The 12,811-nt window shown below is 42.5% G+C and overlaps 1 protein-coding gene across 1 annotated transcript; it reads right to left on the bottom strand.

The window, feature by feature from the left end:
• Positions 1 to 446: 446 nt before the first annotated feature.
• On the bottom strand, positions 447 to 12,245 carry LOC104537190 (guanylate cyclase soluble subunit beta-2-like; the record flags this gene model as incomplete). Its single annotated transcript, XM_010180000.1, has 10 exons — positions 12,157 to 12,245; positions 11,328 to 11,426; positions 10,988 to 11,183; positions 10,491 to 10,590; positions 9,131 to 9,336; positions 8,949 to 9,054; positions 7,175 to 7,278; positions 5,396 to 5,612; positions 1,340 to 1,660; positions 447 to 595 (listed from the first exon to the last, which is right to left on the bottom strand). Coding segments are annotated over exons 2-10 (1,437 nt in total), but the record flags the coding sequence as incomplete, so codon positions are not given.
• Positions 12,246 to 12,811: the final 566 nt, after the last annotated feature.

The following is a 12,811-nucleotide window of genomic DNA, read 5'->3' as shown; positions in this document are numbered from 1 at the left end:
GGACTCTGCATTTTCCCTTGTTATATTTCATCTCCATGAAGCAAAACAAAGTCTAGGTATTATCTGGGTACTTCTTATAATGTTATTTCTCACCAAAGGAGATGCTTAATGCCATAGTGGCCTATTTTACAACAGATTGGGATAAAAGAACTAGGAAAAGTATTCAAACTGGTCCATAAAATAGGATATCCTGTCATCTTGGGTAGGCATTTGAGACAGGAGAAGGAAGAAGGAGCTAGAAGGTCAGAAATTTTAAACATGTTTAATCACACCCCTGGACATATTTTAGTTTCTCTGTGCAGTCATGACAAATACACATTATTTTAAGGCTTCTTAAAAATTGCGCTGATTTAATTGTATTTAAAAACAAAACCAGAAATCCCCAACCAGCAACAGCAAAATCTGTTTCCAGACTACTCCCACAGTCTCCATCGATCCGTGCATACCTTGTACACGTCGTGCACTGTGGTCAGCCTGTCAAACCGCAGGTACATCGAATTTAGCATGAGAACGATCTGGATAGGCTCACACTGCGCACAGATACTGGTGAAGGTCACAACATCACTGAATAATATGGTGCACTCCTTGAACTCCCCTGTGAGCAGAAAGAGCAGGAGTAAATAATTGTACGGGTTGGACAGCCACCACATCTGTTTGAGATTTGTTTGCAAACATTACTTTCTCATCATTCTTTTAAGACATATGACCTATCAGTTTTAATACTCATATATAGGTGCTGATATGAGACACGTTGATATAAAAGTATACAAAATATAAGAACCATAGCACATCTCAAACAGTCCAGACATCTGAACACATCCCTTTGTCCATCCATATTCAAGCTAAGTTTATCTACTTAGCTCTTTACACCTAGCTTCATAAAGGGAATTTAGATATAATCTTACATGCAATCCTTAATAACAATAGGAATCATGATGAATCTAGGTTTATAGACAGCATAGAGTAACTAAGGGAATTTTCTAAGACCAATTTGCTTTATTCCTTTCATTTTCGAGCTCTTATTTCCCTGTATACCCACGTTAAAAACAAAATCTCAGTGTACTGTTGAAACACTGTGCTTTCATCCCTGAATGGGCAGCTGCTACCACCTTTCATCTCCTAGGGAACTATTTTTGCAATTAGCTTCCAAAGCTGTGCTTGAAGGAATCGTCTAAGCTTTGTTACTGGTGAGATTAAGGGTCTGTGGTCCTCCTCCCCTTAATGTCACCAAGTACAGAATGTACTCCACAACAGCGAGCATGGGGCTGTGCCAGCACCCCAATCTCTCTGCCACCATCACACCTGGCGCACGCACCATGGCTGCATCTTATGCATTCACCTGCTTCAACTCGTTTCCCCTCTTTCAGCTGGTTGGCCACGTGCTGAGGAAGCATGGCATAGAGCAGAGCTTCAGTCTTTTTCTTCTCTTCCTCTAGGTGCTTTGACAGTATCCGCAGTTCTTCCTTCTTCCTCTCCAGCTGGTTCGAGAGCTCCATCTCTGCCAGTCGCTGCTGATTGAGAAGAATCAAATCCCTGGTCACATCGTGAGGTGCAATGTCTGCAATATGCATCTGTCGCTCCTCCAGCTCATGCAAAGTGCGAAGCAAGGGTGAGCAGAGATAGAGCATGCACTGCAGGGACTCCATCCAGATCATCTGGCCTGTTTGAAACAAGTTTTGGTAAGACTTTTCAGCAGCTTGGACTTTCACGATGCTCTGTGTTACTGATGTTAATATTAGGGGATAAGTTCTAAGGACAGCGGCTCTCTGTAGGGCCTGGGTCATCACAGGGATTACTCCGTTTCCTGGAATTAGAGGTGGACTTCTCTGGAAGAAGTACACTAGGCAAATAAAAAGATTTCAGGACCTAGAAAACTGTCACTCACACATTGCAACTGCTAGTCAGAGCCCAGCCCTGCTTCAGGTCTCTCTTCCTCAGGAGGAAACCCAGTGCTCGCAACATCTCTCCTCTACTGTGCTGCGAGTTCTTGAGCTGCCCCTGAAGCCAGTTGGTCAGCATCGTGCACAGGGAAGCTGAGACTCACAATGATTAAATGAAAAGGGTGAAGTTTAATGTCACAGTGATTAGAACGTGGCCCCAGTAAAGTCAACGGAGCCTTCCTTGCTGGAAGCTGAAGCTTTCAGTCCCTATGATCATACAAAGCAGCAGGTACAAAAAGGCCTGAATGGTAGAAGTTATTTTTGGAGGGGGATTAGGATTTTGTTTTCTTTGTTGAGATATTGTTATGGGTTTTTATTTTTAAAATAATAGTTATTATTATTCTTTATTTGCTTCCTAAGTATACTCGGTTTCTGAAAACCAGTCTAGGAATTTCTATTATATTTCCTCCTTCACCCCATCCCCAGGATGTCAGCTTGAAAACTAACAGGACTAGAACACCAGAGATAGCATGTGAATTAGCCCTGACAGGATAAGAGGAAGTAAAATTGTGCCTGTGACTAGTTAAACTGCCTTGTTTTGGTAATATCACTTTTTTTCAAGGTCTCCCTAAACTTTTATTTTTTTCTGAATCTCAGCAATACCAGATTTGACACTCACCATGTAAGGGTGAAAGGAAGGAAGGGAAAATTAGGTCATATCATATAGATCAGAGAGGCAAAATTGAGGTCACAGAACACTTAAACAAAATGTCATTATAGTTAATTACGTGAAGCAGAGAATCATTTTATACTCATTCATCTCAGTTAAAATAAAGCAGATAAAATCTCTTTTTTGGCTGCAATAATTTTAACTGCTGAAGTCTTAAAATGGAGAGGAGGGCAAAAATCAGAATTTGAAAATGCAACTACAAAATATAAAAGCACAGCTAACTAATCTATTTGCCAGTAGCAAATTTCTCCCCTCAAAGAGAGGAGGAGAACTGAACAACGCACTCACATTTTAGGAATCAAAACTCAGGGAGTTGCAGCGGCAGACATTTCTTTCCTCCAGCTGTAGCAACGTTATCAAAGCACTTCCCTCGTCCCCTGCCCCTTCCTGCCCTTCGCCCAGCAGATGGGAGGGAACGATGCTGGGCAGCGCGTTACTGCGGGAACGCTCATCCCGCCGTCTTGTCCTTGTCTGTACGCGCCAAAGGTGCAGCCCCAGCTTGCTGAGGTGGCCTTGCCCATGCTGGGTGGCTGGGTTTAAAATGTTGGTCCAAGTACCAAGCAGTAATTTCTCTGTTAAAAACAAAAATTCTGAGCAACGCAACTGACCCCGCATCAGGCGCACAGGGCAACGTGTAGAGCTATGAGGAGGTGAGACGTGGACAGGTACTTTTGCAGCTCAGCGCATCTCCATGCTGAGCCCCGTGTCACTGGGATCATAGAGGCTTGGTGGGATGGTTCACACACCTGGAGCACTGCAAAGGATGAATGCAGACTCTTTAGGAAGGTCGGAGAGGAGAGGAGAGGAGAGGAGAGGAGAGGAGAGGAGAGGAGAGGAGAGGAGAGGAGAGGAGAGGAGAGAGCAAGGGAGCATGGAGCTCTGCCTAGGGCTGAATTCTGTCCAGCTGAGAGCTTCTAGATAAGGGTTAGAGAGCAGACTACTGCAGGCGATGCTGTGATATGCTACAGAGCCCCCACTCAGGAAGAAAAATTAGATGAGACCTTCTTAAGACGAGTGGAGGAAGCCTCATGGTAGACTTTAACTACTTTGATATCTGCTGGACCAACAACGCAGCAGGGAACAAGCAATTCAGGAGGTTTCTGGAGTGCACCGAGGCACTGACACAGGTGAGCTTCCTGACACAACTGATATGAGCTTATAACGGGAGGTGTCCTGCTAGACTTGATACTCACAACCAGTGAAGAACTACTGACAGGAAAGCTGGGCGCAGCCTTGGCTACACTGACTGTGGGATGGTGGAGTGCAGGATCCTGAAAGGAGCAAATAAAGCGAAAAAGCAAAATCGCAACCCTGGGTTTTGTACGTTCAGGGATCTGCTTGGAAGAATCCAGTAGGATACAGTCTTGAGAAGAAGAAGGGTCCAGAAGAGCTGGTTCATTTCCAAGGATCTCCTCTTCCAAGTTCTATCCCAATGTGGAGAAAGTCAAGACATGTGGCAGGGGCCTGCATGGATGAACAAGGATCTTCTGACTAAACTCAAACATAAAAGTAGAATACAGGAGGTGAAAGCTGGGTCAGGTAACCCCAGAGGATAAGGCAGTGTTGAAAAAGCCAAAACCCACATGGAGTTACATCTGTCGAGGAATAAGAAGGGCTTCTACAGGTATATTAGCAGCAAAAGGAAGACTAGTGAAAACGTGGGCCTTCTGCTGAATAGGGCAAGGGATCTGACGAGAAATGGAAAAGTCCAAGGTACTCAGTGACTCCTTTGGTAAAAATCGCCCTTTGGGAACCTCAGGCCCCTGAGACCTGTGGGAGCAATGAAGAGCTACCCTCAGCACAGGAGGAGCAGGTTAGTAAACATTTAAACAAATTGGATATACAAAAGTCCGTGAAACCTGATGTGATGCATCCAGGAGTACTGAGGGAGCTGGCCAGTGTCACTGCAAGGCTGCTCTCAATTAGTTTTGAAAGGTCATGGTGACTGGGGAAGGTTCCTGAGGACTGGAAGGAAGCAAATGTCACTCCTCTTTTCAAGAAGTAAAGGATGGAGGACCTCGGGAGGCTTGGAGCATCTGTCAGACAAGGAGAAGCGGAGGGAGCTGGGGTTGTTCAGCCTAGAGAAGACAAACCCTGGGGCAAGCTTATCAATATGTATAAATACCTAATGGGAGGAAGTAAAAAATACTTTTCTCAGTGGTATCCAATGAAAGGACAAGACACAATGGTCACGAACTGAAATGCAAGAATTCCATTTAAACACTACAAACCCCTTTTTACTGTAAGAGTGATTAGACAGCAGGTAGGTCACACGGTCTCTGTTCTTGAATACAGCTAGACATGGTCCTGAGTAACCTGCTGCAGCTGACCCTGCTTTGACACTGGACAATTTCCAGACATCCCCCCCAAACTCAACTGGAGTTAAGTCAATTCTGTGACTCTGAACAGCCAAGACTAGAGGTGGTTCAGAAAACAATCTAATCCTCCCTTGGCCTTGCACCTGTTAGTCAGGAAACCAGAAAACATGTGGGGTTTATGGTACTAGAAAAAACACCGTCTTTCCAAGCCTTTCAAATGGGAGTGTTACTGTTATTTCTGACCAAAAGCCTTCAGAATCTGGTGAGATAACAGCAGAATTTTTGTATAAGCATCTTAAAGTGCTGTTTCTCTAAACAGAACCATCTAATCCTCTTGTCACTGCACAAAGACAAGGCCATTTATAAGAATTATGTGAAGCCAGGAGTCCTTAGAAAGGCATTCGTTCAACTCCAGCAAAATTCTTCATTTAATATGAACACTTATGCTATTGAAAACAGTGAAGTACCTCTCAGCTCTAGCATTGGCCGTTGTTTCCATGGCTCTGGCATCATCTCTCTTCTAGTCTGGAAAACAAATTGGCTGTTGATAAACTTCTGAATGCTAGAGATGGTGAAGGGTACTTCTGGGTGAACGATACTGAAGTATTGATCCAAGCAGATGCCCATGGTCTGAAGGCCAGGTACAATCTTTTGAATGCTCACCCCAGCTTGCTTCACTCTGAGCTTAAAAAGAAAATAGGGACAATGTGTTATAATTTATATCCTGTTTAGGTGCAGGCCAAGTTATAGCTGATCACTGTTTATACACATACACACACTTAGTCCTGCTATACTAGACGGCTTATTTCAGAGCAAAGCTTCTATCTTATTAGCACATTACTGCAAAGCTCTGAATGAGTGTCCTTCATAGCAAGACAAAGTCCCTAGACAGGAATGTTATTATCCAAATGCTCTTCCATATCAATTGTTCGAATCAAAATAAAACAAAAACCAGAAAAACACATATCTGCTCTTATTCTTGCTTGCATTTGTGTAGCCTAACAGAAAGCCTTACAGGTATCTGCAAGAGAAAATTAGAGATACCAGAGCATGTCCTGCTTGCCAAAGAGAAAATAAACGTGGCATGCAATTTCTTGGCCAATATCAATTGTCTAGCGGATGCCATGGGTTATCTTCTCTTAACCATTGCTGTGTAAAGGTTGTCTTTCTCTTTTAGCCTGCTGACCATATATGAGTTCTTAACTGCTGCAGAAACGTCCACCCTACTTTCATTGCTTGTCATCAGAGTAATTTAAGCTCTAAGCAAGCTACCAATAGTGGGTGCAGGACTTGCCCTTTATTCCACACTGGTAATTTTATCAAATTATGCTGACTGGATGTCTTGAAAGGTTTAAAACTCTGAACTTTGGCTAATGTGGACAGTGGCATGAAGCAGACTCTGTGCTCTGGAACCTCTCTCAGCGTGATGCCAAAACATGTTCCCTGAGTGGCTGTATTCAGTTTTCTTCTGCTGTCCCACTCAGCTTCTCCTTCCTCTGCTCCTGCCTTAAGGTAATATCCTCTGCATGGAACTGGGAGCAGGACATCCCGTAGCTTGGTGGGAACCCAGGCTAATTGGAAACCAGCCACGGAGCAGTCTCTGTGAAGGGAAAGGCAATTCCACTGCTGCAAAGGATGTGTGCACAGGAGAGGAGATTCAGTCCTCCTCTGGAAGATAAAGAGATGTTTTTATCCAGTTCCTACTCGATGGGTCTGCATGTTGCCCGATTTAGTAGGCAGCTGGGTTTTCCCAACAGAAGCATGTAGGCGTAGACTCAGGAAGTGTGCAGAGCCTGAGCTGCCATCAAAGCCTCACAAAAGCCTTTGGACAGATTGGTAACTGGGAGGAGAAGAGTGACTACCTATATGTACAAAGCCAGTTTCAAGGACGGGTCATGTCTTGGGCACATCCAAGGACAGAAGGGTGTCTGGAAGCCTCAGAAAATTCTGTTCCATGTTTGGTAACAGATAGACTGCTGCAATAGGCTTTGCTGGCACATCTGCAGCTATTTCAGACACGGTAATCTCAATAAATTCAAAGGAGACTGCTATCTGAAGTGATCCAGATCTGGTTGTTAAGAGTGACTTTTACTGCATGTCTCCGTACAGAGCACTTCTGTAAATGCTGTAAACGAGTGTGCCCTACATACAGCACACGCAGCAGTGAGGGGTAGGACGGGCGAAACAGAAGAAAATTATTCTGTGGTCCATGCAAACTAAATGCCCTTACCAAATGCTTGTCCTACCTCTTTGTCAAAAACCATATGAAAAGGAAGTCCATTGCAAAATGTTTTTGTGTCAATCCAGAGGCTCTTGGGGTAAACAGGATCAAATCCTCTCAGGAGCTTACCTGTGGCAAGGTAAATGTGAAGTTTTTAATCAGGCTGCACCTCATAAAACCTGTCAACATTACTTTTTAGCACTGAGACAGGACCCTATAGCATAATGAGTGAAGACAAATTGAGTCCAGAAATGTGCATACATCTGTGCTAAATGCTCCACAGTTTAATATGCAGTTGATTAGAAACTAACCTGAGTCGGCTGAGAGTTTAAAACTTAACCACACAAAAAGCACAGAGCATTAAATGCGTGAAATTATGTGGAAACAGTAAGAATAGATGAACAATTCTAGATGTTGTTGCTCTATGAATTTGCAGATGTCATAGCAATATAACACAGCAATACAACATATCCCTCCAAAAACGTAGGCAGAAGTGGATTCAATACACTGTGCCAGCTCCTAAGGAGCACTTATGGAGAAAGGCCCCAGAATGATCTGGGTTTCAGTCTCCTGTACAAAGAACTCTAGTCTGTAGCACAGACAACAAACTACTGCTCGGTTTCCGTTTTACTTACCCTGTGCTGTTTTCCCAAATGGTCACACATCTACAGAGCAGCTTGTGCTTGCTAGTGAACAGATAGCTTTGTAAACAGAATCAAACTGCAGAATAGTCAGAAGTGCTCGTCTGCCTGAAGCACCCAAAGCCTTTGATCTTCACAGTATAAACTGGAGTCCTCCAGTAACCCACAATAATCAAAAGGATTATTATTTCAAGCAATCTCTTCCCCCCAGAAGCTGGCTATGACAGTGACTGCGGTAAATTCTGCTTGATAACAAATGCTTAAGTCACTCAGAAGACTGGTGATGAAGATTACAAAGTTAGGACTCGACTTTAAGACCTCTTACCACTTCAGCAGAAGTCAATGGGGGTTGGTCATCTTTCAAAGTCTGGCTCTCGGCAACTCCTAGCACTTATTGTTAAAGCCTTTTTTTAACTAATATTACTACTCTTTTGAATATATATTAAGTTCTTACTCAGTATATCTGCTTTTGTATTGCATTTGGCACTACACCGGATGATATCCAGCTCAATTTTTCACTCGTCCCAGAATCTAGACAGCTTGGAGATACTGAGCTGGATCCTCATTCCTCTTGAGGAATCAAAAGGTCGTAACAGCAAAAATCCTGGTAACATCACCGTCTGTTTTATAAACAGATATGCATATAAACAGAGACTATAAACATGTAATATGTAAAGGTATAACAGAGATTACTACATTAGCAATAGATTTTTGGGTAGCAGAGAGTGTAATCTGGCTTTCAGAATTTACTATAGTTGATGACTTTGGAAAGGAGTGTCAGCTACCAAGTTAAAAAACACTCTTTTAAATTCATCATCATTGAGCAAGTGACATGAGAAGGAAGTAAAATGTACCATACATTGATATATTTTATAGAAAAATACTTTTCAGATGAAAACCCTGTTTAAGAGACAAAAGTGACAGGTCATATTGCACTTAAGTATCTGTCATTGCTAAGCATGCTAATTATCTGCAATTTTTCTTTGATTACCAGTGTCGAACCAAAAGAAACTTAACCAGAAACATTGTGAAAGAACACAAAGAAAATATGAATGGGAATTTCAGAATGGATGGGTGGGTGGAGATAGGGACGCTTACTGACTTTCTCATTGAAGAGACTCAGAAAGGATGATAAGCTCCCTCTGAATGATGTCTCACCTTTTCCTAATGTGATTATTCCTCTTATTGTTTTCCAATGACTTTTCTTGACAGGGCAAAGAGAGCTTCCTCTGTCTCTAATTGCATTCTTGGCTTTTTCAAGGTCCTGTTGAAAGAAATACAAAGGGAAATTCAAGGGTCTTTTTATTTTAATAATATAGTGATAATGAATATTGAAATACCTCTTTATTCAGTTTTTCAGAGTCAGCAAGATACTGAGGTGAGGAAGAAAATTCATTTCTTTCCTTGTATGATAATACAGGGTTTTGAGTGACAAGAAAAACAATATGTTCTTTTTTCCCTGTTCTTTCTTCTTCCTCTGTTTGATTGACAATTTCCATTGAAATCTCAATGTTAAAAAAATCCAGGGCTGCTGCACCGATGATTCCTGAAGGGGAGACAAAAGACAAAGTATTGCCAGGAACAAACCCTTTCCGTTTTCCCTTTTAGAGGGCCCACAGTGGAATTTCACTGTTTCAGAAATCATTTTCCCAAAGAACTCTGGAAGAAGAAAGCAACCTGTTGTTACCTATGTTGTTCCTACTACCTTTGCCATGATAAGTACATGTGCACAGGAGGTAAGCTTTAAAGTTACTGTTTCTTTTGTCTTGTCTGATGACAAATGCTTACTTTCAATAGAAAAAGGTCAGCAGGATATCTGAAAAATACGTCCAAATAGTCATACATAGCAATACCACGAATTCACGCTAACCCAAAACGTGCACAGGGTCTGAAGAGATTCTGCTGTAACAATCTCTTTCAGTTGTCGCAGCGTATTTTCTTCTGAAAGGAAGGAAATATCTTTCGTGGAGATGCACAATCAGTCCTCTCATTTCTGCTTAGCTCTTAGGCAAAACACTGGACCATGACGTGAAAAGCTCTGTCTGAAATTCCAGGTATCTCTGTGCTTTAACAGGAATATGAAATGAGTTCTGACAAAGGGTTTCGATAAATTTCTAAATTCAGCAGCATCTATGTAAGAAAGGAATATGATCATCTCTGACAGACTTCACAGCTGTTAAACCCTTGCACACATACAGCTGTTGAGACTCTTAATGCCAGAAAAAGACACAGTTTTGAGCTGGTTTCGATAGTAGTTTTACAGATTGTATGTACTGCAGGAGTATTTATGAATGGATGGATGGATGTCTTCAAATCAGCTATAATTCGTACTTGACTGTCATTTAAGGAGTGGGAGTTACTGAGAACTAATCAACAGGTAGAAACAACACACTGTGAACTTTAATTTTGCTTCCAGGAAAGGAATTCTACAGGAATGCTAAAGGAGGAACAGACAGGTATGGCCTGGGTTGTCATATTGCTGATCTTGATGAAGCCCTGGAAGCTAGCAGTAATCAGGCAGTGGGGAAATACCAAGGTCAGTTGCCTGGTGACTGAACTCTACCAGGCTTCAATTCCATGGCCAGACTTCATCTGAAAAATAGATTCTGAAACAGGAGCAAAGTATATCTGCAAATGCGTTACTATTCTGTAGATAAATTGCGTTACCAGCTGATCTATATCTGCATTCTATCTGATTACCTGGCACGATATGGCACAGACCTCTTCTATCTGAATAGTAATGTAAATGCATTGACCCATCTTCATTCTTCTCTACTCTAAAAGATGGTGCATTCATCTCCTGAGGGAAAACAAAGAAAAACAGAACTTCAGAATCTGTTTCTGGTAAAGAATACCGATGAATACCGCTTGTACAAAAGCAGCCCATGTCTTAGTAAAATAAACAGTAATATCAATCAGCTGAAATATAGAAAATTAAATAAGTTGACCTGTAAAGTAAAAAAAAAAAAAGAAAATCTAGTATCCATTAGAGCCAATGTACTAAATAGTACCTAATGTTGAGGACTACTCAGAAAAAAAAAAATAAATAAAAAGCTGTCCTAACATTTTGGAGTAACCTGCTCCAGAACATAGGAAAGCCTGTTATAGCATCTTTTTTCATTATTTGTTCACACCTATGAGATGCAAACTCTGTCAGAGTCCACCCATCCTGCTCAGCAATTCCTACTGGAACTTGCCTGGTAAGAAAGGGACAGGTAGCTGTGCAATGCATCCAGGTTCTCTATGAACTCATAGAGGTTTCCACCCAGCGTCCTCAGCATGTGGTCATAGCCCGAGCGTTTACAGAACTCAAAGAAATACTCTCCAAACTCTCTCAGAATTAACGCCTGGCAAAAGAAAGATACCTTAATGAATACAAAAGGCTTGAAAGGTCTAACAATGCTATCAGGAGGATTAAAAGCAAATGTAGAAAAATTGCAAGATAGGGAGGGCATTCCAATGAGCACTGGAGAATAAAACCTGGGCTGCAGTCTCAGGCTTGACCCAAGCTGGTTCATTCTTGAGGCATGGTGACACATACCCAGTATTTTGCAGGCTTTGTCAAGGAGCCGCATCGTGATCTCATCTTTGTACACCTCAAAAGTCAAGAAAGAATCCTGGACTCCGGCCTGGAGTCTGCAACAGAGGAGACAATATTCTTGTCTCAGCAGTGCTGTAAGTATAACACGCTCAGGTGACCCAACATTACGGTACCACAGTAAACTCTTCCAGGGATTAGGGTATCATACTGTGGGGGGCTGGAGAAAGCAGAGTGTTAGTTTGTCTTCTGGTCTACCAGCTTGTTGTGCAATGTGGCCACCATATCAGGCTCTTGGGTCTCCACAGACTTGACCAAAAACTTGTTGAATTTTTATACTGGCTACAATGGGTACTGTATGTTCCTATGTTTGTATGTACCTTTTTTCACAGATTCACCTTTCTTTATCTTTATCTCTTGGAAAATGCCACAGAGCTCATAAAGTAAAGACAAAAACAGAGATTATGATATATTTAGCTGCTTTTCTGAAGGTACCAGAATTAAACTGACTTCATATCAAGGATGACATCTTTTCCATGTAATTACTTTTCAATACTGTCACAGTGACCCAGTGAGTTTATGGCACAATTTTCTGTAAGACTAAATGTCATCCTTAAATATCTGATATAAAAAATTAATTGGGAAAAATAGTATCAGAGTATTAATTGTTATAAAGTAAGAAACTCTTGCCGTTGCCCTCCTAGCTACTACTAATAATTATTTGAGACAAACATCAGCTGACATTTACCGGTGAGAAATTCTAATCCTCTGCTGGTAAATTCCTGAGCATTTTCTTTCAACACACTACATTTATTGGGAACACGTTACCTTAATTTTTCCCATGTTTCTTCACCATACTTTTCAACCACCAAAGACTTCAGGCAGGTATTTATAAATCCATACTGCAAAAGCAAATACACGAACGTGAAAAAAAAAATATGCTGGTTTTCAGGATGCAGCCCAAATGTGCCACCTTTTTTGTATGTGAGGTTCCACTGCTGCGTTTATATTGCAAAAGAGAAAGTAACAATGTTTGACTGCCATTGTGTCTTCCGGTAAACGGCATGTCACAAGCATTCTGCAAATGAATGCTGAATGAGCAAACATATTCAAACCCATCTGGCAGCCCCGGACCCAGAGACAGCTCGCCAGGGCCCTGCGGTGCCATGCCTGCAGCCCGGAGTGCGTCCCCTGCAGCGCTGCACAGCAGCCACGCAGCACCGGGCGGTGAGTTCGGCTGTGCCGTGGCTGTTGTTTGCGCTGGCGCTGACAAACTGCACGCTGGAGATGGGGGGGGGGAGATGTTAAAAGAATAATCACGAAAGCTGCGCTGCCACAGTAGCGGTAGCCGAAGGATGCTGTGGTCCAAACCCCCCAGAGCAACGGGGCTGGTGAGCCGGCAGCGGCAGGCAGGAGGCTCTCTGCCTGCTGGTGCCTGTTCGTCCCTCTGTCGCCGACAGGAGCTGTCTGTCCCGACTCGCCC

The sequence above is a fragment of the Mesitornis unicolor genome, unplaced genomic scaffold (genome assembly GCF_000695765.1).
Source record: "Mesitornis unicolor isolate BGI_N332 unplaced genomic scaffold, ASM69576v1 scaffold15652, whole genome shotgun sequence".
Lineage (NCBI taxonomy): Eukaryota > Metazoa > Chordata > Aves > Mesitornithiformes > Mesitornithidae > Mesitornis > Mesitornis unicolor.
The sequence above is the reverse complement of the archived record's forward strand: the minus strand, read 5'-3'. Positions and strand labels throughout refer to the sequence as shown.